At 40.1% G+C, this 24,835-nt stretch overlaps 1 protein-coding gene across 2 annotated transcripts in view; it reads right to left on the bottom strand.

Annotated features, from left to right (window-relative positions):
• Positions 1-21,854, bottom strand: part of ADGRL4 (adhesion G protein-coupled receptor L4) — a 76,040-nt gene extending 54,186 nt beyond the window's left edge. The window contains exons 1-3 of one of the 2 annotated variants that reach the window (XM_059821942.1): positions 21,813-21,854; positions 21,248-21,308; positions 19,593-19,742 (exon numbers count right to left, since the gene is read on the bottom strand). In XM_059821942.1, the coding sequence (XP_059677925.1) occupies positions 19,593-19,742; positions 21,248-21,308; positions 21,813-21,854 (253 nt within the window). Of the gene's footprint in view, positions 1-19,592; positions 19,743-21,247; positions 21,309-21,445; positions 21,786-21,812 lie in introns of those variants that run through there. The other variant, XM_059821943.1, reaches the window with a different exon arrangement.
• Positions 21,855-24,835: the final 2,981 nt, after the last annotated feature.

Raw genomic sequence — 24,835 nt, 5'->3', positions numbered from 1 at the left:
AGAAAGCAGCTACATAAGGGTCCCACCTTGCTGTCTGCATTTAAAAACATAGAAGCACTTACCCTTACCTCCTTTTTTGCTGCTTCTGCTGATTGCCATGATGTCTGCCTATATCCTGAAGCAGACTGGTAGCAGAAATCTCAATACTGTTTGTACTTCCTTCCCTTTTAATAGCTAGTTCAAGAAAGAGGTAGTAAATTAGCATCTGGAGTATTGGGGCCCAGGAAACTACTCTGCTGCAATCGAAACCTGGTGTGTGTCAGGTGTGACGAGTTCTGGGAAAAAATCAGAAACTTCCACAAATGAACTGCAACTGCCAGAATCACAGTACAGGGATGAAAGGGGCTCTTCAATGACCAGAGTGCTCCTTGGTCACTTACAAAGGATTATTCAATTAACTAATAATTAAACCTTTAGATAATGAATTTTTTTTTAAAAGGAGGAGGGGAAAACCCCAGCAATAAGGACTTTGCTTCAGCAGATGTAAAACTGACACATCTGCCTCCCTCGATACCAGCAAATTGGCTCTTTCAATATGTTTCATTTGTTCTCCTGCCAATTGCTGATCTCTCGTCAATTTACTCTCAAACTTGGAAGAAAATTAAATGTTTTTATGACATATTGGTTTCTGTCTTTTATCTTTGAAATGCAAAATATATTTCAATGATCTTAGAAATGTTTCATATCTCTGAAATCTTTGCAATTGTAAGATGTTGAGCTTGATCCCCATCTCGAACATAAGGGCATAACTCCATCTAACACAAAATTAAGCTAGGCAGTTTATCACAGCTGATGATCTTGCCCATAGTCTTTCCACAGATTAACATGGAACATGTCATATACTTATTTAAAAATATGCAGTGTGAAAGGGGGTGACTCCCTATATGCTTTAGGCATGCTTGAAAATACCTATGCTAGATGATTGCCTAAAAATGCTTCCTAATAGCTTTAAATACTCAAAATGAAACAATGGAACTGTCATCAGAGCAAATCACACAAGGAAAGAAAAATGATAGCAGCATTAACTGCATCAGCCACCTACTCTATAAAGTTTATTAAGATGATGGAAACAGTATGTTGGCTATGCCATACATGTAGGCTAAAATCCCCAGCAGGTCCATTATCCCATGCTACAAGCTGTAATTTATATGCTTATAATTTATGCTGTACTATAATTTATACAACATTTACCAAAATGCTGGCTGGAAAGGACTGGCTACTAACTGGGGTACTCATTTAATTCCTTGCTCTGTGGCTACTTAATTCTTCAGTCACAACTTGACAAAAGGATTTTGGCACCAAAAGCAGGACTTTGACGAATGCCTGTGTTGTGCTCCTTGATATGCTCGGGACCACCTTGACCCTGCCAGCAATAAGCAGCCCAGTCTGTATTTTTCAGTGATGCCTCAATTCCACTGGGAACTCTTTGCCGAGGGGATGGGGTCCTATAAAAATAATAGGCCTAACACACCTATGAGAACCTGCTCTGTGCTCAACACTGCAGCAGCCACTTTTATTCAAACACAGGAAGAAGAAAAGGAGAAAGAGAAGGAGGTAGTGGCAATGTCCTCTTCATAAGCAGTGTTTAGCATGCAGTAATTTAAAGGCAGTCCTAAACAAACCTCTTCTCCCCTGGTCCTGAAAAGCACCCTAATCCCCCAACTGCAGGCAGTACCTGAACAGAAATGCACCTCGTCCCTCCTACTGAAGCTACTCCAGTTGGCAAAAGCAATTCAATCTCCCCGAGCCCATGAGCACATCTCTCCAGCTGGGCAGTTGGCGTCTTCATGTGGGAGTCTTGATTTCAAGTTCCTGCCCTAGGGATGCCTAATGTATTTTATCCAAGAATTGTTTAAAGTAAAATAATCTGTCATATAAATGAATGGCAAGAGGCTCATTTTCAGAGCTACTGCCACTATGGATGGCCAATATAGATGAAAGTGCTTACATTTAGGCATTCTTGACTGAAAACAATGGCTTCCCTCTCTTTATGCTGAGTTTACCCATCTGTAAAGCAGACACATTACAGTCTACCTAACTCAGAGAAATGGGATAATACAACTTTAGCAAAAGAAAGGCTCCATCACATTGCTTTACTAGACATAAAAACGTAATATGAATATATGATTTTAAATCAACATTAAGATAGTGTAGACTACGGGACATTTCTGATATTGCTTTGGCTGTATAATATAATTCATTTTCTAACAGGTCTCGTGCCGTGTTTGATATTCCACAGAGCCAGCCTGGGTTACAAGATGTACATAGCTAATCTGCTGAGAAAAGAAATCATAAACAACACTTTATCCTGCATTATTTTATTCATGAGAGCATTATTCCAATAGGTGTAATCTTGAAGTATGGGTTGGATCCTGGGATCATATAGCCATGCTGACATACCCCAAGTTAGCCTGCTTTAAACATTCTTTAATTCCAGAGGAGGAGGGTGGTGCAAAATCTTTAAGGCTGTCATATCTGGTTTAAGACTTCCTTATAATTCTTTTTTTCTGTTTTTTTTCTTTCTTCTTTTGTTTTTGCATAGTTGTATAAGGAAAAATCTCATTACACTATTACCCATACTTTCCTAAGTGAGTAGTCTGAGCAGGGTATTAACTGCATTAGCAGTTAGTTTCCAGGGTGGAAGTGACCGCATCTGCCTCTGCTTGTCCCCAGTGCAGGAAGTTTGGCTTTCGGGAGCTCCTAGAACAGGCACTTAGCACTGAAAGAAACAGGAATCTGTTGGGCAAGTTTATGTTGTTTTTTTCCAGGAGCTGGACTGAAGTTTTTGTAATATGTACAAAGTGTCCACACATTCCTTACAAGTCAGCCATCACATATTTTCAGTAGCATTGTTTTCACAGGATAATCCTCAGTGATACAGAAAATGAAACCTGTTACGTCTTTGATGAATGCATTTTAAAGCCCAAGGATAAGCGTGGGTAAATGATGCAAAGACGACTGTGAAGGTTTGCAGAGCAGTGATGAGAGCTCGCAGAAAGGAAGACTAGTTGGCTTCTCAGGGGTCATCTCCCAGTATAATTTAATTATATGAATCCACACTTGTCCAGTATATATAAATTAGCACTAAAACTTCATTAGACACCATCCCTAGAAATTATTTTAGAGAGGTGGATCCCAAGGTCATGCAGACATTGACCATAAGATCTTGCTAGATCAGATGCTGAGAGCTGTCTCCCATGACAGTCCTGGATACTAAGCCACTGTTAAATGTCTGTCTTGTCACAGATTTACTCTGTTTGTGCTCGAAACTGAATCATGTCACATATTTGGCAGGAAACGTAATCCCTCCACAAAGAGGATTTGATCCTCAGTGTGATCCTGCAGTTCGCAGGCAAGAATAGCTCTCGGTAAAGCCAGTGCGAGGTCTGTCTGTGTATTTCTGTTTTGAGTAAGGGACAAGCCCCAAACACGGGGTTACGAGTGCAAAGCTCCTATCCCCAATAATCCACACGGCCCAGATGGCATGAGAAGAGACGGGCTACAGATACAAAGTGCACAGTGCACAAACATGGTGCCTCCATCTGATTTCATACAGAGAAACTGGATTTTTTTTTAGTTGTTTTCCAAAACACAAAGTGGCATGGGATGCAAACAGCAGCGCAAGAATTACTATGAAAGAGAACAAGGCATGGCTCATGGTTTGAACAGCACCAGACAAAATCACTGAATGAATGACAGCTGAGGGATCCTCCCCTAGAGCCGACAGCTCCAGAATTCCCCCATCAAATCAACTCCCAGTTTTGAGACTGTCTTTGACTTCCCCTGCTCCTTTCTGTTCAGACCATCATGGCAGTCCTCCTCCCCCTCCAAACAGCCATGCCATGCCTTTCTGTCCTTCCTCTCTGACTGTATCGCCGAGGTTATAGCTAGGTTTCTCTCTCTGCCATTCTCTGTGCTCTGGGAGTACTCCTCATATGCGATGTCCCGTTGCTGAAGGGTATGCATTTGGGATACACTGCCCCCTTTGCCTTAAAACCCTAGGTGTGAATCTCAGCAATTGCTGAAAGTCTTCCAAGAAAAAGGTGAAGAGAAGGAGAGCGAACCTGCAGTTATCTACTGGTATGATTGCTCTCAATCTCTTCTAAAATAATGGAATAAATATTATGAGCATAAAAATCATCTGGAACAGGGGAACCATGACCAATAAATAGTTTGTATTTTCAAAGAACAGATCATGCCAGACAAATGTAATTGCTTCTTCACCATTTTCCGGGTTAGCGTACAGAAGGAACAGAGTGGCTGCAATATATCTGGCCTGTAGTACAGCATTTGATTCAGTGGCTCACAAAATCTTATTAGAAAAATAATTTATAATGCCTTGGATAAGAGTGCTGTCATGTGGATTGAAAACTGGCTGAAGGAATGTAAACAAAGTATAATGAGTCATGACAAACAGCACTGCTCTGAGCTGTGAAGAGGAATCCAGTTGGGCTGCCACAGGAGTTGGTGTTAATCCCAGTTTTATTTTACATATTTATTAATGCTCTGGAAAAAGAGATGAACAGGCTGAGAATTAAATTCACAGATGATACTAAATTACTCGATGTTGTTAACGCCAATCAGGTCAGAGATATTATATAGAAGGAAAGCAGAGAGGATGGGAATGGGAGGAGCCAGTGACCAGATTTACCTACACAAATATGTGAGGGCGGGGTTTATGTCCCAACTGATAATAACGGGAACCCACTGACAGACCAGCCAAAAGCAGCTTACATCTGGTCTGTCAAAGGCTGGAGCAGAGAAATAACAACAAAACCAGCTAGGAGATAATTATTAATGATAACATTTCCCCAAAAGATCCCAGAAAAGGCTTCAGTCTCATTTTCTAGTCTTGATAAGGTTCAGTGTTTGGGATTTTCTACCATTTTGTTTGGTTGCATTCTATAGAGTAGCATATAGCAATGTAATACAGAGTCATCTGTTTTCACATCACTATACTGTCGCTTTTCTGGGGAGAAATCAGTGGTAAAAATCTCACCATTTTCTTTGCATACCTTGTTTACTTATACTATTAACATGAAGAAAACAGAAATAGTAAAAACTGATACAGAGGTAATATATATACACACCTATAATATATATATCTGTAATTCTCTTTCGGGTTTTTCACTCTCCACAAGCAACTCAACCCCCCCAAATTGAATCTGCTTAGAGGTGTTAAAGCAAAACTAAATTCTCTAGCTATTTGCAGCAGCTGCCTAATAGATCCACGTTACAGAATGAAAAAAAGATTTTTTTCAAGCACTATGCTCTTTGTGCTGTAGAAAAAGCTGTGAAAGTATTCCATTGTCCTAATCTATTCTAGCGAAACTATGTGCTGAGTGCTTAACTACACTACATTTTTATTTATTTATTATCCATTTATAGACCACATTTGTATGATGAACTGGATATGGATCTAAATTTTCTGAATTAAGTTTTTGGACCTTTTATATAGCTTAAAGGAATTCAGATGGTTTCAATGTCTTTTAAATGTACATAAACAGTATGGTCTATATATGTGTCTGCATTTGTAAAGAATCTTTCCCTACTACTTTATAGCCCAAGGAGTAGAAAAATCTAAATAGACTGTAGGTCTAACGAGACTCTTCAGTTCAAATAAAATTTTGCCTCTTAAGATAACATTATATTACCTAAAATGAAGCCAAGCAAAGTAGATAGGAACATCTCACATAAAAATGCTTCTGAATACTTGCAGCAAACAAAACATTCCACAGGACCTGCAGCTGTTGAGACCTGGCTTCCTACAATTTTACATCTTGAGTTTGCTTGACTTTGGTGGCTAGGGAAATGCAAGCTCAAGGTCAGAGTTTGTTCATGGCTCAATCCCAAGTAAAATTACCCTTCCATGTGGATTCTTCAGTATATGTGAGTTTACATATACTTACATACAACTTTTCACATCAGGTTATTTACACAAAACTTTCAACTTTTTAAAAAGCTTGTGGTTTTTTTTAATTTAGTGGAAGACAACTGAGTTCAAAAGGTACTGAGGATGATCACACTTCAATGTCACTCCCCCAGAAAACCTTAACACATCAGTTAAAATAAAGCCGCCCATTAAAGATTTCATTATTCTTTACTTTTCTTCCTGGCTGGTAAAGATTGATATGGAAAACTGGAGAAAAATCAACCTGAGAGGGCGTAAGTAATTCACACGGAGGTGCCTTCAGGTTGCTTCAAGTTATGACAGAGGACGACTTCAGCAAAGGAGTGAAACCCATGTCTGGCTCCAAGTACAAATCCTGAATACTTGAGGATCTGATTGCAGACACAGCATGGTACAGAGCAGAGTCTGTCAATGACTGCCGTGAGAGATGAAATGAATCAGCCTTTTGAAATATCTGTCAGTGCCAGTGGCCACTATTTTTTCATATAAGTGTCCCCAAAGAGACTACTAAGGGAGCAAGGTTAAAAATTTCCAGGAGGAGTTTAGTTGTAGTAGTATCCAAGTAAATATAAATTTTGGTTTTGTACAATGCTATTACTTGCATGACATAAAACAGTAGTGTGTGGATGCTTTATTTTATAAGGCAATGTTATATCTCATAAAATTCTTAGGACTAGCAAGGGAAAAATCCCTGGCTCTGAATCTCATTTGATAAAAACTGGTGTAGTTACTCTGAATTTAGAGAATGCCTTTCAACGATGATAAAAAGGCATTTCAATGGGTTCTATTTTATTACAATTGTCTCTTTTGTCTCAAGAATTGAACACATCCTTTCTGTGGAATATTTGCAGAGACTTTTCCTTCCACCAAAATTTGTACAGAAGTTAAACCCAAATTCGCCTAGAAAAGTTATGTTGAGCTTGTTTCTGGCAGTGATCCAGCAGCATCTTTGTATCTGCACAGCACTGTGATTATCTCACAAATTCACAATACTTTAATTCTGAACCATACTATTTTCCATAGAGGCAATATCCCCAGTGCTAGTCTGAATGCTCTGAATGTTAAGTGTCTGGCTCTGGCTGGATTCTCTACATTTTCTGTCCGTGAACACGTAGCACATGGCCCTTGATTACTACTTTTAAATTGATCTGTGTCTGCTATGAAAATATATTGCTTCATAAAAGTCTTTCAGAGTATCAGCTCCCAAATTAATGATTTTTCTCTCAAGCTCTGACTTTGAGAGCTTACAATACAGAATCGTACAGTCCAGCTACTTGAATCAAATTGAAATCCATCCATCTGCAATTCAGATCCAAATTCTTTCAGTGCTGTTGGCTCATTTCTAGGTGAAGAGCAGCTGTTGTCCTGTTAAAGTGACTGCAAATAATTCTAACTTCAAGCTTCAAGAGTGAAGTTCACCCTGCTTCACTGGCGACCACTTAATCCCCATGATGTTCCTGGGTTTGGTCTTCAGCTGGTGGGAGCTGCATAACTCTGCTGTAATGGATAGAGCTGTGCTGCTTTGCACCAGGTGAAGAGCCGGCCCTGGCAGAGTCAGCGCGCGGAAGTGCCGTGCTGCATGCCAGCTCTGCAGCAACGGGGCGGCAGGCACTTGCTGGGTATGGAGGGACGTGGGGTCGTTATGCTGAGCCAGAAACCCTGACTTGTTATGCTTACTGCACAGGGCGATAACCTCCGGGTGAGGAGGTGAAAAAGGCTAGTGTTTCTTTCTTGTGCTGTCAGCATCTCTCATTTTCCATCCCCAATGAGCCTGTTACTGTGCTTTTTGGGGGGTTACACGCGTTCTGTAACACAAACAGTACCACGCCAGAGAAAGACTTGTTTCCAGCAGAGATTCAATAAAGTGTCTAAAGGAGGAATCTTCCAATGAAAAGAGATGGGCCCTAACCAAGAAGGAAGGTACTTGTTGTTAAAGCAACTGTATCAGAATAGCAGATGAATCATGATGTGATTGCACTATTTGAAAGGATGTTTTGAATGGAGCTGTCAGCAAGTATTTTAATAGCAAGTCTTCAGTTTCTGCTTTATGGGGGTTTTAACCACCAAGAAGAAAACATAAGTAACAAGGAGGGATTTAGGAATTGTGTAGTGTTTAGCTGTTCAAAGAAAGAATAAGAGCCCTCCACATGCATTGCAGCTAATGAAAATTGCCATTATGGGTTTTTTTCCCTCCATTTGCGGATGTTAAACACTGTAATAATGCAAAGTCCTTATGATTTTCTAAATCTTCTCAATAAGGAGGATATTATCTACTTATTTAATTATGGAATCTGTGATGGCAAGGAGCTGTTACCACCAGCAGCTCCAGTTCATTCATATAGTTCCCCTCCCTAATTAAAGGGTCTTTGCAGTTCAAAAGAAAGTAATAAATCAATCAAAAGCCCAAACTGCCAACAGATGATAGGAAAAAAAAAAAGCACTTCCAGGACAGATTTTCAATTGCTCAGCACCCACAACTGGAATTATTCTTTTGAAAAAACTCAGTCCTCCTTTAGGCACCTAGGACAGAGCCAGACAGTTCAAAAGTGCTCAACAAATATTTCTTTGGAAAATCCACCCCTAACTGTGGCTTTGTGTCCTACAGCCATTGTGGCTTGCAAGAGTCAACCGCAAGTCACGTCCCTATTGGAGGAAAGTCATCAGCATCACCTATAGTTTCTGCAGGAAACTATAATAAAATACATTACCGTAGTCATCTGTGCTCTTGTCATTGGTAATTGCAACAAGAACAGAGGCAGCAGGTATATCAAGAGACTATTTTTACCACGCTGCCAGTGAAAGCAGCAATAGCCCTGCACTTGGATTTCTGTTGCAGCACTCAAAACCAGATGTCCATATTGCAGCACAGACCCCTTACTAGTTTGAATATCAAGCTCAAACTTGACTGCTGCTGTCTGCATGGCATTCCTTGAGGGTAATGGGCCATTGTCAGGTTAAAAATTTTCCGAATGTTCATCAGTCTAAGGCCAAAACTTGAGTAATAATGCAAGAGCACTTTACAGCTAATAAAAGCTATGTTAGCTTTCTCTGAGAGCAGAGAATACAGCTGAGAGGCCTTTTAGCACATACTTCCCCTCCGACAAGAAGCATTTGGCGGTATTAGCATACTACCTGTTTATTCAAGAGGATGTACAAAAAGTTCAGTTAACAGTTCTTTTCTTTGCAGCCCACAGCTGTGTAAATATTATTCCAGCCTCTCCTTTGACATCCTCTAAGCCTCAGACCTCATGTGCAAAATGATACAAATGGAGCTCAACACTTCTGTAGCCCGCCACTGTGTCCCAACACACCTAGGACTGAATATCTAGCTTTTCCTGTGAGAGTAGTGATGCTGTATGATGTGCCCCTGAAGCGACCCCATTTTCTAAAGACAGCTTTACTAAGAATTTCCTAGATTTTAACTACGGAGCTGGGTACGATGAAAGCTTTGTGGAATCAACGTACCAAGGCTATTTGCCTTTCCTATTTTCTCTATGGTAGTTAAGGAGATAAAATTTTTCTGTATGCACCAGATATCCCTTACACAATGGGATGGAAATATTGATATTTTTATATTGCACAGTAGGTCATATTTATGAATTGATGCGTGCTTCATCATAGCTCTAAATAATGAAACGTTTTGGATAGGTACAAAGGGCCCGAGCCTGTTTGCCTGAGTACCTCCAGCTTCCACAGATCTCCCTTCTGAACTTCTTACAGGCTGATTTTGAAAAGGTAGAACTTTCTCAGGATCAATGCTACCCACCAAAATGATTTATTCAAGACAAAAAGTAAGGCAAAGCCTCCACTGTAATATGATTTTCCACCTACTCCTTTCCCATCAGCACAAAGAACTAAAGCAAGGCTCAGAGCTCCTGTTTAGGCCCGCAGACCTTAGCTGAGCTTCTCTTTCAGTTCATGCCAAGATCGTGAAGAATTTCTGTGGCCATTTTTTAGGGCCTCTGATGTTATCAGAGATGTCAGTGATATCAGTTCAGTGATGAAGACCTTCATGTGGTGCAGAGATCACTGCTGCAATAACTCCCTGCCCCCCATGACACTCTGATGCAAGCTGTGAGCCAGGGCAGTGCTGCCCTCAGTCCATTTGAACTTTGGGGATACCCAAGAAAACATTACAACGTTAGGAGGGCAGTGAGGATCACTGGACTGTCTCCTAACCTGGGACAGAATGTAAGAAGATAATGCAATGGTCAAGGGAATGGCCCTCCAGCTCCTTTGAACGGATGTGGCAGGAGAGAAGCAGTGGTGTAGGACGAATTCACCTTTTCTCTTAGTTTTCCTTTGGTAACTTTCTGGGAATGAAAACTGCAATACCTCAGCCTAATTTCACATTCTTTAAAACTGTGATTCAGACACTTTGCCACAAATAAATATTAAAAATATAAACATGCAAGTCACCATCTATGCTGATGGTTTCCCTTAATGTAACTTACGCAGATTGCTGCCTATGTGCATAGCTTTCATTACAAATAAAACATAAAAGCCAATGCATATCCTGAAGAGCTGTTTTTCTTTATTGCAACACCATTACATGAAGCCTACTAACATAAACAAAGATTGGACTTGGCTGTTTTTGAACAAATAACCATTTATTGTCAAGGCTTTTCAGGAGCTTTCATTTTCCTTTTGGAAAAACATGATCCTGTGCCAACTTAACAAATGTGTAACATTAAGTAATAAGCAAAATAATGGGACACCCTGCCACACTAGTTTATAGACAACTTTAGACTGTCACAGTTGTACAAGTCTAAGCTACGACAGAACCCCAGCTAAATAAAGCAGACATATTAAATCAAAAAGCCACCAGCGGAGTCCCTTGGGACATAGCTGCTGTTCCTAAACGCTACAGCTGGCCTTTCAAGTGGGAGGATTCACAGGAATAACAGTCCAAGGGCAGAGCAGCCCATGTGCTGCTCTCTCCTCCCCGCCACTGGAACAGCATGCAGGAGAGCACAACCGGAGAGACTTTTCCCTGTATCATCTCCTGGCACAGCGGCAGACAGCACAGGACAGAGCTGTCTCAGCCCTAAATGAGCAGCCACACGTGCGGTGGGCAGACCAAAGGAGAAGCGCCCGCGCCTCTGCTGTGCAGACCTGCCTGCTTGCTCCGTCCGCTGCGTGGCAGCAGGAGAAGCTCTGGCCCCAGTGCTCGTTGAATGTTCATTCCACCAGAAGTCTCCATTTTGAAGTTGTCGTGAATATCTTAAAACTTAGCCCGAAGTAATCACACAACAACCTATCCATTAGACAATGAGCAGAGATTATTCAGCTTCCTTGTACCACAGCGAAAGAGCAGCTTCCTTCCTGCCAGTGACTGCGGCTGTGATTAACTGCGCAGTTCAAGGTGAAAGAAGAATGTGGTTCCAGGCATATATGGCTTCCTTCAACCTTAGCAAAACACAGTGCCAGATATTTCAATTAGTGTGTACCAAGGTCACAAAATCAATTTCTTATCGCCGAAAAACACACATACTGTAAATTTCATTTTCAAGCCATAATCTCTAAATTAAATCTGTGTACCTAAAAAATATACAGTGCAAAACTGCAGTCCTTCAGCTCCCTCCTTCTCCTGCAGCTGAGCAGCATTTTCACAAACATCACCTGGCTTTGTGCTCTATATTTAGAGTACAATGTTTGGTTAGATTCTAATCTTCTTGGAGAATGTCATTATCTTCCTTTGGCAAATAGAGGCCCAAAGTGTCAATTACCTTCTTAAACTCTTTCACACACACAGGGCTGAGCGGGGTTTGATATTCTGTCTGCCAACAGCTCAGTCGGCAATTTTTCACAGTCATACACAGAAAAATTGTGCACCAGCAAATCATCCTAGATAAATTACACATTTCAAATGAGGTTACAGACAACTTCACCACTCCTGGCCAGTTTGTTCTGGAAGAGGAAAACAAATAAAAAAAAAAAAGTAAAAACAATCTTAAAGAGAACACTTCTCTACTATTGAACTCTACGAGTTATTGAACAGAGACAAAAGTAAAATCAGTATGCCAGATTGGTGGACTATTATATGGAAGTCAGTGTAGCTGCACAGAAATGAAATCGTCTCTTATGTGTGTAATTCCTTATGATACTTTCCTTGTTACATGGGTAACACTAACTTCACAGCCCCAAAGGCAGCTGCAGAATCTGATAGCTGCAGCGGGCTCTACTGTGAGCAGACCTAGGTACAGAAGATGTCTCAAGGAAGTGGAATTTATGGAAGCAATTTCTTCCCAATAAATCCTGGTCTTTCCTTAATAAAAGCTAATTTCAACTATACAACTATAGAACAAGTAAAACTGACAATTTTGAGATTGCTTTAAATTTCTTTCATAGAAATGTTGCTTTTTATTCACATACCTACTTATACATAGGTCCCTGTGTGCACATTTGTGTGCATTTACTATACATGTATGAGCATACATGTTCTGGAAATATCTTCCACCCTTTTTCTTCAAACCAGCAACTGGGAAGAATGTATTGTTACTGTTGGACCTTTTGGGACCACTTCAGATGCTAGAGATACAGGAAGTGAATCATATCTCTGGCAGACACAAAGTAAGCAGACTCTGAGATAATAAGTTTAAAGCTCCTTAAATGAATTTTCCCACATCCTCTAAACATGTAACATATTGATTGATTCTTAGGACCATAAAGCAGGATGAAAAGAGTATTTTCTCAAGAAAGGAAATCAGCATGATTTGGCAAGGGTTAAAACACATTTTGAATTAAACAAGTAAGAAACCATCCATGTGCAGCTGATCAGCTTGAAAGTTTGGGTACATTTTTGAGAGACAACTAACTCTTTTCTACCACATCATATACACACATTTTTAAAGCTCTTTTTAAATTAGTCCTGTTTGCATCTAAAAAGAGAGACTGGATATGATTAAAGATGTAACAAGAGGAAGTTTTGTTTCTTCCTGGCCCATTCAAAAAATGCATTACTGTATTTTAGTCATGCTCAAAGTACCGTTTCAAGAAAATGTAAACAAAAAACATGGGAAAAAAGATAGCACTGCCTTTTTTTTTTTTCTCAAATTTTGAATGTTGTGAGCCTATCAAGGGCTTGGTCCAAGGCTTATTAAAACGAGGGTCAATCTTACAAACTGTTATAGTGGGCCGTATCTCTGGTCCAGGCAAACTGTATTTTCTGGCAGTAGGGAGGAGAGCTAACCCTCTGAAGATTTCTCTCTGTCTCATTCAAGTGAGAAACTGGGCAGGATTTTTTCATATGAGTGAGAAAACTAGATTTGGCACTTTGAATGCATAAAATGCTTCGAGTCAAAATCTAATGGACTCAGCCATTTACAGGGATAAGACAACGGGAGTAAGACAGCGTCCACTGTGTCTTATTCAGCAGGATCGTATTGTTACTTCAAACATATTGCACTGCTTTCCATCTGACTAATGTTCTCATGCATCACCAGGCACTGTTGTAACACATTCTCCCTTTCAATTTCAAATTCCTGACCTACTCTTAAACTCCTCAACTAAAACATACTTTCAATAGTAGCTAGTTACAATAAGCAATTTCAGTTATAAAAAGTAAAGTTAACTTTACAAAAACACTATTTTGACTAACAATGATAGCGAAAGGTAGGGCTATTTTCAGGAACATAAACATAGCTCCGTCCTTTGCTACTGGAAGGCAACCATGCAACAGCTGGTTAGTCTGCAGCAGTCTACATATATCACAGCCATCAAACCCTTCCCAAATTCACAGAAAAGTGTAACATCTTGCACATGAAAAGGCAAAAGCCGGATGTAAAGCTGTAGGTCCCCAAATGACCAGGAATCTGCTATGTTAACTTGTACAGTAACATCCACGCTTTCCCAGGCAAGTGGACCATCATGCACTGGAATATCAAATCCTCCTGGCTAATTTGTCCAGGCTTTTCAATTCCATGATCTGCCTACAGGTTTAATCTGGAACGTGTGATCAAGATACCTCAGCTGGGGAACATTCCACAGCTCAGCGGTCAATCTCTGCACTTCAGGAAAAGGTGAAAAACACTCAGATACGTTATGACTCATGAAGACATGGAAGGGAAGAAAACTTTCTGTCTCCTGGAGAGGAACCATGAAGGCATGGGCTTAATTAAATATAATACCTACATATGCAACAAACAGAATGGTTCTTCCTAACACTTCTTGGCATCACCAAAAAGCCAGACACCTAAGCCTGGGGCAGGAATTCTGAATTTAAAGATGACTTCTGCCCTTTCACACAGCCCACACTCTGGTTTTACCACACTCCATCCTGAAACCATGTAAAAGATCCAGCACAATTTGGAGGCAAAGCAGCAGAGACTGGGAGACACAGGAGGAGGGGGGGAAAGGAAAAAGGGTAAGGAAGATTAAGAGACAAGCCCAGAGGCTATGAGGAACCTGTCAAAAGCGCTGGGAATTGGTGGTCTGCCTTGGCCTCCTGCATAGCATATCCCAAGTTTTCCAAGCTGTCACCCACTGTGTAGAGCCCTGTTATTTGTGTTTGGCTAACGCATATCTTTCTCCTTCTCTGCTATGCTAGAGCAGCTGCAATTTGCTTTTTTATAGCTTGTGGTAACTGATAGCAGTGAAATGAATTTAGGAAGTGTGTGTATTGGATCTTCCATATCAGTGATTTCAGACTATTTGGTAAACACAGAAGTGACATCCAGTGATGTATGCCTGCTGGTAACAAAAAAAGAATTCTCCTCTGGTGAACCAGCATTTGGATTATATAATTTTTTACTGAAGGACACTTCTGGATAGAATTAAATGATGATACACAATGGTTTTACAGGGTCATGTTAATTTGAAAGGTAAAAATTCCCTCAAAACTATACATTGATTGGGTGCTGCAGAATGGCAATGGTGACACCAGTGAATCAAAATAAATCCAGTGACTGCAGTAAAAGTTGCTGGTAGGACACAGCGACATCACCTTAGAGCAAGGAGCTGATGTCTCACAGGAAAGCTCCTTTTCACAGCTGGCAAAAGCCAGAGTTCATTGTATGACCCTCAGTAAAATAAGAAAATATGTTTGTGTTCAGATATTGAGTAGGCTTTCAATTTGATTCAGCTGAGTTTACACAGATTGCCCTGTGTTCTAACAGGGATTCTGTATTTTGATACAAAATACTACTTTGCACTGTTGTATTTTTTCCCTCTGGAAAATGATAAATCCTCCTGCACTGCACTTCAGAAAGAGTCAGTGCCTTGCTTCAGTACAAAGTTTCCCTGATAGCCTAAGTCTCTGCTCACTATTTCTGGAAGAGCTGTAACTATTTTACAAGTAAGACTGATTAATTTTGCAGTATAATTTGCAAGTGACATTTACAAGGGAATATTGTGCGGGGATATCTGGGAGGGATATTGTGTTCAGACTTTTCCTGCTTGCCTGCCTACCCTCCTGGAACAAACAGCACTGCTTCATTTTCCTTCCGTATTTTGCAAAGTTAAAGTAAACACTGTGATCACACTGTTTACTTCAATTTCCTGCAGTGTGCCAGCAAAGCAGCAAATTGGCAGTCAGCAATCAAGAAGCAGCCAGTATTGAAAGAGCAGAGCTGCTTAGGAAAGCATCAATGATGCCAACTCATTTTCCCCTCTGTTTTAAAAATAAAATATTGGCTTCTATGAAGTTTTACTTCCACCCCAATCTTCTCTAAAGGATCTGAAATTTTGTTTGTTTCCTTCAATTTTCTTTTGGAAGAAATCTGGGATTATGAGCAACACCTAATTTATAAGGCTGACTCTTTTTATATAATGAAATGAACTTACAAAAGTGGCAAATACACGCTATTTATCTGTAAAAAAATCCATGGCATTTTTGCACAAGAGGAAGTTAACTTGTCTATAAATCAGTCTTATCTGGATATATTTTTATTTTTATGCCAAGAGCTCTAGCTGTGCTACTCCAATTAGGTGTATGGTAATGTGAAGCTAAAGCCTCATGCATGACATTCAGAATACACATCTGCCCAAGAACGGAGTCCTAAAAGGCAAATAGTTGTATTTTCAGAGGCTGTTCTCTCTCATCTTATACTACATAAAGCAAGGAATATAAATATGAAAGAAGGAGTAAGAAGAATGGGATAGTATTTTGTACCTCAGAGGTGTAAAGCTTGACAAGGTGACTCATTTATGGCTTTCTGGAAGATACTGTACAGAAGGAATTTATTGCTATGTAAGTTCCAATATATAAATTCCAATATATAAAAGAGGCCGGATCCTACAATCAGTTATTCTCCTGACTATGTGCATTCCTGCACATAGTCTTACTGAAGACAATGAGATTATGAAGAGGATTAGCTTTTTGTTAGACTGGCCTAAGTATGCCTTTGGAAAGCCCAAAACATGACCTAATTTAAAGTGGCTGAAATCTTGTGGGAAAGATTGTAAGAGGATAATTATTTTAAAAGCCATGACTTTGACACCAGGAAATTAAATTCATATCTATATGTCTTTATCTATACACAGCAAATCCAATAATCTTGAGCTCTCTGCAGTCACTTAGCCAGCTGGCAAAGGGAGCAAAGTAAAAACTAACAAACCCCATTCCTAAGGTATGCTGACATCAGTGATTCACGATTCATCAATAATGATGCTAGGAAATAAATGTAACAGGGCATTATTGCCTTTTGCAGCACAGTAAACTCAAGGGAAAATGTCCAAGTGTATCACATTGAAAAGACAGAGCTAGCAAAGAAATAACTTTTACAAGTATTTAAGAGGTGTTACAAGCAAGTGAAAGTAGAGAAACAAATGTAAACCTTTTAAATACAGTGAGAATGTACCTATAAATAAAGAGGGACGGTTTTCCAGCTATACAAGCTTAAGAGGACTAATCTAAAAGCTATAGCCTTTTTTGTTGTTCAACATTTTTACAAGGAGAAAGAATTTGAATTGCTTGTTCCAGAATAAACCCTCAAAACAACCACTATTCTGGTTTTATTGTCTACCAGGATAAGCACAATGAAGAAGCTGGTTCTACGCTATGCAAAATTATTAATGTTGTTCACAGTAATTACGACTCTCACAACCTATCTAAATAACTAAAAGGGCAGATATGTAAACACAACGTACCACATATACTCTTTAGAAAATGCCTGTATTAGCACATAATTGATGATCTCCTTTGAAGGTGACTGGACTATCATTGTAAAAGCCTAAGATTATTAGCTGAAGAAAAATGAGCAGCTATCTCTAGAACAGCAGATACACCTGCCGCTTTCACCACACAGAACAGCAAGATCTAATACATCATTAAACAACTGAGGCTTTGCTTCACGTTTTCGTAGCTTTAAACTATTTATGATAGGGTTTTGCCTATATTTCTAATCCTTTTTAGAGCCTACCCAATTAAAATTCAGGTTACTTGTTTATGCTATTAGAGGACTACTGCACAATATTAATAATGCACCGTGTAACATGCTGCCCTAGAGAAATATCGTCTCTCTTTCAGGGGCAACAGTCACATAGTTCTGATCCAAGCTTTGCTGCTTAGCTGGAGGGTAAGTGACTTTGGCGGTTGTTGAGGTATTTTACCAGAGAAAACATTGGTCTCCTGACATGAGGCTTGCTTCAAACCATTGCCACTTAACTGCAAAGCACCACAAATACATCTAGTAGCTGGTTTGCCTGGACTGACATTGGAAATTTTATTTTAAAGATTGAGTTTCCGTACACTTAGTATAATTCTTAATAAGCAATTAATTGATTCACAAGATTTGTGAACGTATATTTCACTGTACTGGATTTTCTTGAAATGATGCATAAATGTTTTTATGAACTTTGAATTTAGATCTCCCTAAGAAAATACAGGCAAAAGAAAAAGTAAGAAAAAGATACTGTATGAGAACAAAGAACATGGAAGGTAAGATAAATCCATTCTCACACAAATGGATTTAGTAACACCATAATGGGTGCATATATAATGGATGGATTTCAGAACGTCAGTAATGTCAGTAATCTTCACTGTAAATTTAATAGATTATTCATAATCACAACTTTCTAGAAAAGTACAGTCAGCGTAGTGGATACCAGATCATGGTAGATAAGTAAATGCTGGTTTGATTTGTTCCAAGTAGTATTGCTAAAATTTTACTTGGTTTTCTTCTTTCTCTGCATTATTCACAAGTGTAGGCCCTTGACTCTGCAAACATAATGTGCACTTAACTTTCAAATCAACCAGCTTACTCATGGTAGTAAAATTGAATTAGTGCAAATATAATACTAGTGTGATGAAGGCCATTTCTTATTTTCATTTGACCAACTCGATAGAAAAATAATGATTGACCTATATTTAGGGCAAGGTTAGCATTAAATTCAAGAAATATGTTTAGTGACTACATGACACGTGATGTAAAGAAGCAGCTGAGAGAACAGTGTTTGTTCAGGCTTAAGAAGAGAAGGCAAAGGCGAAATCATATTGCTTTCTACAGCTACCTAATGGGGGGTCATGGGAGGAGATGAAGTTAAACTATTATTAGAAATGTACAGCAGTAAGTGCACGTGAGAGGCAAAAGTTACAAGCTGCAATAAGAGAAACTACAACTACATATCAGAAAAAAGTTTTCAAAATTATGGTAGTCAGACACTGGAACAGGGGCCCAGAGAGGTGGGCGATCTTCATCCTTGGAGATACTCAAAACTCAGCTGGACAAGGCCCTGAGCAACCTTCTCTAAGTTGGACCTCTTATATTTCTCTCTAAGCATTCCCAGCTTATAAAACGGTAGGCAGCTTTCTTAGGAAAAAGGTCTTTGCATTCTAAATTTTCCTAAAAGAACCACACTTCCGAGTACGCAATGGCAAATGCGCTATAAAAACCCAAACGAAAGGTGGGCCGCTTACCTGTGCGCATACCAAACCGAAGTGCCTCTGTTACTGCTAAATTTCCCAAGATGCAGCAAACACAAACCCTGACCAAACGGATGGTTAATATTCATAACTACTTCTCAGGACACTGAAAACGGACAAGATTCACATGAATTTCAGCCTGCCTGCAGCTGGGCATAGCTATATGTAACAGTGGAAATATGTACTAGAGACATTCATAGTGGAGGACAACTCAAAAATTAAGGCAGGGAAAATACCCTTTTCTTTGGATGGAAGACAGAGGCATCCAGAGGCAGACCCCTCCGTAGGATTTCTGGCATATTTCCCTTGCAAGCAGCTGTAGTGGAAAAATTAACATTGGCCTCACACACGGGCATGTCTCTGTGGCACACACACACACCTCCTCAGTCCTCAAGAGTAGCCCAGGAGCTGTATTATTTGATCATGATCAGCTGCTGGGAAGAGTGGCCTAGCGCTATATGTGTGTGGATGAGATGTGAGGGCTGTAAAGTAGCAGTCATGCCAACTCCAAGCTTCAGAAGTCCTGAGTCACAAAGGAAATTGCTGAAGCTGAATCAGAGAAGATACATCAGCATCTCTCATGGAAAAAGAAAGCTGGAAAACAGGTCATACTCAACTAAGATGCAGGGTATGCTGTATTAATATACCAGGCTGAGAGTAAGTTGTAGAATTTCTCAGAAACTGCTGAAGTTTTTGGCTTTGAGAACATGTTAGTGTAAGGTGTTGTGACATAAAGGTTACTCCTTGAGCTAACGGGATCTTGAATAAGTTTTTCAAGCAAGCACATAACAGAAATCCATATAGGTAAAATCTGCTTACCGGAACAGAACGTTATGCCATTTCCCGTATATCCTTGGGAGCAATAACAGCCTGTTGTCCCACCCTGAACTTCACACCTGGCGTCTTTGTGGCATGTCATGTTGCAGCTTGCAGAAGTGCAGCCATAGTCCAGCAGACTGGAAATTAGAACTGGAACAAAGGAAAATCAGACTTGTTTCTTTATCTAAAATCTTCATTCTGATCTCTAAAACCAGATCTGGGCAAAAGGTATCCACAAAATAGGTGTATTCCAGTAAACTTAACATCATCACAGACTTAGCTATATTGCAGGATGGGGCAAGGGCCCACGGGGACTTCTTAGGTAAAACTATCCAGGGTCTAGAAACAGCAGACACTGTAGATTAAGAACTTGTGTATGTGCTCAACCAGTATAAAATGGGTAAACAACATAGAAGTTACTGAGTGATCTGGGGAAAACATTTGAAAGGCTTTCAAAGCTCTCTAATACTTTCCAGTAAAGCACAGACATTTATTTGCACTCTGAATTATGTATTGAGTGTAATCCAAACTGCCCTACACATACCAAGTGAAAAACACCAAAGAGGGTTCCCCTGATCAGAGTTTTTATTTTTATAAGCACTTCCATACTTGTGTAGCTAACACACATGCATGGTCTGAGAGATTAAAGTGACATGTCACAGTATTTACAGCATTATGACATTAGGGTTTAAAAACTTATCCAATTATTTAAAGTTAATCTCTTAAAATACCATTTCCATGTTATGAAAATATTGTCTCCTTTTTTCCATCCACTGGATGATTCCTAAATGGTATAACTACTTGCCCATTGTATGAATGCATATGGTTTTCAACACAAAGAAAAAAGGAATCTCTCCCTTTGAGAAAACTAGCAGCTCACTGAATAATTAGACACACCCTGTAATAGGTTAGAAATGAGGCAGTTAACCTGGAAGGGAAAGCAAGTTTTTTACATTGTACTTTATAAATCTTCAGCAGGACATAACAAAAGTTGCAGAACACAAAGACCCTTTTGGATGCTGCCTTCCCCTGCAGTTCTTCTTTTCCCTACCCAAACATTGTTCTGGATATTTGCTAGCCTAGTGTTACAATTACAGGTTTCATTGCTTCAGGAAATCTCACTGAGGCATTGTTTTCTTGGACAAATGAAAATTCCATGAAAAATTCAAAAGACTAAAAATTACACACAATTTTTAGCTATTATATATAATCCAAACCAATGTAGGTATCACCAAGTTTCATCTTTCCCCTCTGTTTTTGAGAGAGGAGACCATCTTCCAGAGATTAAAACAGAAACCTGTGGGATTCTGTTGTCATTTTACTGTTCATAACATGTGAAATCTAAAAATCTCGCAAACAGACGGAGAGAGAGGAAAAAAACCCAAAACCAAACCCACGGAAACCCACAATGTTTCTGTTTTTTGCAGAACAAAACCCACAGTGAGACAGAGACTGCCATTTGCGGGATTTGGTTCTGGGGTGATCCTCACCATGCAATTACTGAATCGGGCAGCAGCGTTGATCAAATCTACAGGATCTTTCAGTCCCGTGTACCCAGCAGCTTTCCACGAACCCCAACACGCTCGTTTCTCCTTGCCAGACCCCACTCCCTTCCCACCTGCCACTCGTTCCCCAGGGAAGGAGATTTCACCTACCTAGGAATGGAAGCAGTTTCATTGGCGACGCTGTTGCTGTGCGGTGCCTTGTGCAGAGCCCCTGTGTCACAGAAAAAAACTCCCTGCCTTAAAAATACGTACACATGCCTATCAAGAAAGCGATGTCCTGGTGCAGGCGCAGCCCTGACACTGCCCGTTGCCCCAAGCTTCACTTTTCCAAAAGCTCCTGAGACTCACAGGCAGGACAGGGAGGGTCAGGAGGGGCTGAGGATCTCGTCTTCTGGCAAGTAGGGAATAAATGAGAAGGGAATAAATGAGAAAGTAAAAGAGAAGCAGGAGCCTGGGTCCTGCAGGAGTTATCAGAGAAGATTCAGGGCTGAGTGGGTTAGAGGAGCATGGGTTAAAGAACCTGCTTGGGAGAGTGCCTGGGGCAGGGGGAGGATGAAGATGGAAGGGATGAGCCACAGCCTGCTGGCAGAAGGAGTAAAGGAGCAGCAGAAGAATGGTGGAGCAGATCAGGCAGGGTGAGGAAGAGGTGGAGAAGAACAGTAACTAGCTCAGGGTTTACAGGCTCAGAGGTAACGGTCTACATGCTTCCTTCCACCTTTTCCTGGTGAGCTGAGTATATGTGAGCCCCAAGACCCATTTTTTTTGAGACAATCTTGGCTGACTGCAATTGTTCTTCCTACTGCTTTCCTCGGTTTTGAGACAAGCCCTTGCTGCAGCCAAGCAATGTTGCTTTAAGGGTAACAGCCTGTGACGGGGTACAGGAAATCCACTGAACTCTGCTTTGTGAGAAAAACAAAGACATATAGGCAGGGAGGAAAGAGGCAGGAAAGCAATTGTATGGCTGGGAATCTCAGAAGCTGAAGGAGCCGAAGTTTCTACTGGTTTGTGGGACTGAAACAGGGTGTTGTGTAATAGGACATATTCAATATAGCCAATTTGGTAAAGCGTTTGGCACGTCTTTGTGTGAAACGTGAGAGCGGTTCTGTCCTCATTATAGCATCCTAATCAATGAGACTTCAGCATGTACTTATATTATGCATGGACATGGCAATATTTTCTCTAATCTTGTTACAGATGATGTGCATACCACCATTTCCCAGGTTCCTGGAGGTGACGACTCACATATTGAAGCATTGTAAAACTGAAGCATTGAAGTATGCCTGTCTTTATAGATGGAAACAGAGGGACATGCAGAAACAGGTATGCTGCTGGAAGAATGGAGAACATCTCTAAACTAAATAAAACTGACATGAGACTGTGGAATGTCATTGTGACAAAATATCTCATGTCTGACTACAAAGTTTTGAAGTTGGGACTTTGGTAGGGAACTGATGGGAAAGCATCAGCCTGCTCTTAGGAATTATCTGTCGATACGGATGTGGCAACATTTTTTCTAAACTTGTTAGGAACTATTTGCTCCCCATCATTTTCCAGCTTCATGATCGCTGCTGGCTGGAGTTCAACAAGTTAAATTCTACTCAGGCCAGGGATGTGTGAGGCATGTAGAAATAGCACGTAGGTGTCTGGTTGGCATGAAGTACTTCTGCAGCACCTTAGCAAAGAGAGAGGAAGCTCCAGTAACCGGATGTTAATTTTTGATGAACTTCAGAATAATGAACAAAGGGTCCAGGTGTAGAAAGACTGTTCTTCTCCTGTTTGATTTTCTGAGGCGGGGAGGGACTAGGAGTTAGTTTGTTTTGTTAAGTTTTCCTGTAATATAATGCACGGAGACACAGAGGAACAGAAAGTCAGATGAACTGAGGGGAGCTTTGATCTGCACATCCTGTCCTTCATGCCGACATGTGCTGTATTGTAAGCTTGGCTTGTCTGAACTAACTTACAGATCCTGCTGCTGAATTTCAGCGGACTAAGAAGGGCTGGGTTTGGAAAGCCTATAATGCAGAAATTGTATCTTTTTGCCCTATATCTTTTTACTCCCCAAAATCAAGCTAGGAGGTGTTTAATAGTAAGCAAGTGGAGAGAGCAAGAGGTTACAAACTAAAATTCAGGTCTTAAGAGCTGGAAACATGTTTTTGAAAAGTCAGAGGTGTAGGTTTCAATTTTGTCTAGACATCAGCTTTCTGCAAGGGGTGGAGAGCAATTTCATGAATCAAACTAACAGTAAATTTATAGTAAAAACTTTAATTCCTTTTCTGGTTCAAGACCTAAGAACACAGGAGAGATTGTGGATGACTCAGAAAACCCCCAAAATCTCACTATAAGAAGACAAATGCCTCCTTTCCTTTGTGCTACAAAAGCACATGATAACTTGCTTTTTAGTAGTCACTGTTTTAAACATGTCAAGCGGACTATGCCAATCAGGTTACTTTCTATCTATCATCTGGAATAGTATAGCCAAACTACTCCACTCACAGGTATAGTGGACAACATCAAAGGTGACACATTGGTCTAATTGGCAAACGGTTTACCTTGTGACCGGCAGTGGGTGAGGAGGGAGCATGTAAAGAAGAAAGATGTGGAAGAAGAGACCAAGGACAGAAGAAGGAAGGTTAGGTCAAGAGGAACTCTGGGTGATAAAAGGAGCTTCGATCAAATTTAGAAAGCAATAGGGAGACAGTGAAGAAGGGGGATTTAGGAATATCTTAATGAGATCTCAATACTGGGAGCAGTGGATTACTTTTGCATTCGACTACTTTAAAAACTGGGTAATGTGAGTGTCAGTTAGAGACTGAAGACAGCAAGGTCGCAGTAGGCATGGATGTGGAGAAGGATGGACTTGACAAAGATTTTATAGGGAGAATGAAGAGGAAAGGGGAGATTTCTGAGACATTTTTGAGATGAAACCAAGAGGATTTACTGATAATATCTATTGACATATAGGGATAAGGAGTTAAACAGTGGAGATGAGCAGATGAACACATGAGAAAGCAGACACTTTCAAATTTGTGCTGTCAAAATTTTCAAAATATGCTGAGAAAAAAATATTGAGGTGTCATAAAACTGAAGTATTGATGGGTGCCTCTCTTCATAGGCAGGGAGGAGGGACATGCACAAACATGCATATTCCTGGAAAACTGGAGAATATGTCTAAACTAAGTAAAAAGGGTACAAGAATGTGGAATGTCAGTACTGCAGAATCCATCCCTGTTTGCCTCGAAATAAAGAGTCATTAAAAATAAATGGTTTATGGAAACATTCCAAAAGACAGCCTTTCCGTTCTTACCCGTGTGAAGCAAAGCCCCAGTTCTATACTTAAATGTGTTGTTCGTTTTATAAATGGGCTCATTTATCTTTGCAAGACTGAGTTAGGAGGGCATAAGTAAATGAATATACACAGGCTAACATGCTTGACTTCAAACCACACATTTTTGATTACTGCTCACTGTGATTACAATATCTTGTGTGTGACTGTAGAAATCTCAAGTTGTTTTTTTGTTGGTGAACAGATAGGAAGACAACAGCCTGCACTTACAAATTACTGGATATTTTCCAAGCTTTGCATCGTAAAGAAATGTATTTATTCACAGTGGTTTTAAAGATAATTGGGATGCTGATTGTGCAGACAATGCTATGAAACTAACACCCACAGCTGACGAGGGAGGGAAGTTAACACTTCCTAGAGCTCAGTCTTAGGTAACTCTCAAAAGATAAATATAG

The sequence above is a fragment of the Gavia stellata genome, chromosome 10 (genome assembly GCF_030936135.1).
Source record: "Gavia stellata isolate bGavSte3 chromosome 10, bGavSte3.hap2, whole genome shotgun sequence".
NCBI lineage: Eukaryota > Metazoa > Chordata > Aves > Gaviiformes > Gaviidae > Gavia > Gavia stellata.
This window is presented reverse-complemented; position numbering and strand designations above follow the sequence as displayed.